Here is a 1,175-nt window from a genome sequence, read left to right on the forward strand (position 1 = left end):
TGGGCTGGATTCGAACCCGCCACCTTAGGTGTATGTGGCTGGCGCCTTAGCCACTTGAGCCACAGGTGCCGAGCCAATCTTTTCTACTTTTTGAAGTTTATATGTACTATTTGGTTTTCTTTGTTTTAGTATAACTGGTTAATGTGTCTTCAGTAAAGTTCATTTATTGATGTATACTCCAGCCAAATTTTGTATTTGCTTAACAGTCTACTAGAACTATGTTGAATTGCAGTGTCTTCTAGAAATAATTGGACTTTAATTTTAGAAAAATCTGATTCAAAGATAAAATATCACTCATGATTTGAAAATCCATCTCTTACTGTAGCCTTCAAGTTCCTAAGCACTTACACTAACTGGGATATGTGAATGTGCTGCTGTTGTCCTAGGAGACTTCCTGCCAGTGTACTTAGATCATTAATTACCCTCTGTATACTGTTTTATAAGTTAAGTATTAATGGCTCTCTCTCTTTCAGGCTGGCATGGCTCTATATAAGATTGTCCCTAAAAACCCTTACTACTTTTGGTCTGTGATGAGCTTAATTATGCAAGTGAGTATGGCATTTAGAATGGTATTAATGTTTGTTTTTATTTTTGTATATAGTCATTGTTCTTAATGTATCTTCTGGACATTTTGGGTAGTGTATTGCAGCATGTGTCAAACAGGGAATTTACATATTGTCAATTGACTTGTTAAGATGGGGTTTGGGGGTATTCCTTATGAATTGGCATATCAATTTATTTGTATGCAACATAGACTGTATTTTCCTTGAATCTCAGAGCCATTGCTAGGTTATTTAATTAAGTATAAGCCTTGAAAATATTTTTTTGAGACAAAGTCTCACTTCATCATCTTCGGTAGAGTACTGTGGCATCATAGCTCAGAGCATCCACAAACTCTTGGGCTCATGCGATTTTCTTGCCTCAGCCTGAGTATCTGGGACTATAGATGCCTGCCGTATTGCCTGGCTGTTTTTTAGAGATGGGGTCTTGCTCTTGTATAGGCTGGTCTTGAACGTATAAGCTCAGGCAGTCCACCTGCCTCGGCCTCCCAGAGTGCTAGAGCCTTGAAATATTTGATATTTTGAATTGAGGTTTGTCTTTAAGACAATATTGTTGATTAGTGAATAAGTCACTGAACTGGGTGGCTTTGTTTTTTTTTTTTTTTTGAGACAGAG

At 37.4% G+C, this 1,175-nt stretch overlaps 1 protein-coding gene across 3 annotated transcripts in view; it reads left to right on the plus strand.

Moving 5' to 3' along the window:
• The window catches only part of NAA25 (N(alpha)-acetyltransferase 25, NatB auxiliary subunit), an 85,509-nt gene that overhangs the window by 37,707 nt on the left and 46,627 nt on the right, over window positions 1–1,175 (plus strand). For all 3 annotated transcript variants that reach the window (XR_002773430.1, XM_003789967.3, XM_023513283.1), the window contains one exon: window positions 474–548. Coding sequence is in view for 2 of the 3 variants with exons in the window: in XM_003789967.3 (XP_003790015.1) it covers window positions 474–548 (75 nt within the window). In the remaining variant the exon portion in view is untranslated. The remainder of the gene's footprint in view (window positions 1–473; window positions 549–1,175) is intronic.

The sequence above is a fragment of the Otolemur garnettii genome, unplaced genomic scaffold (genome assembly GCF_000181295.1).
Source record: "Otolemur garnettii isolate 467f Iridium unplaced genomic scaffold, OtoGar3 scaffold00038, whole genome shotgun sequence".
Lineage (NCBI taxonomy): Eukaryota > Metazoa > Chordata > Mammalia > Primates > Galagidae > Otolemur > Otolemur garnettii.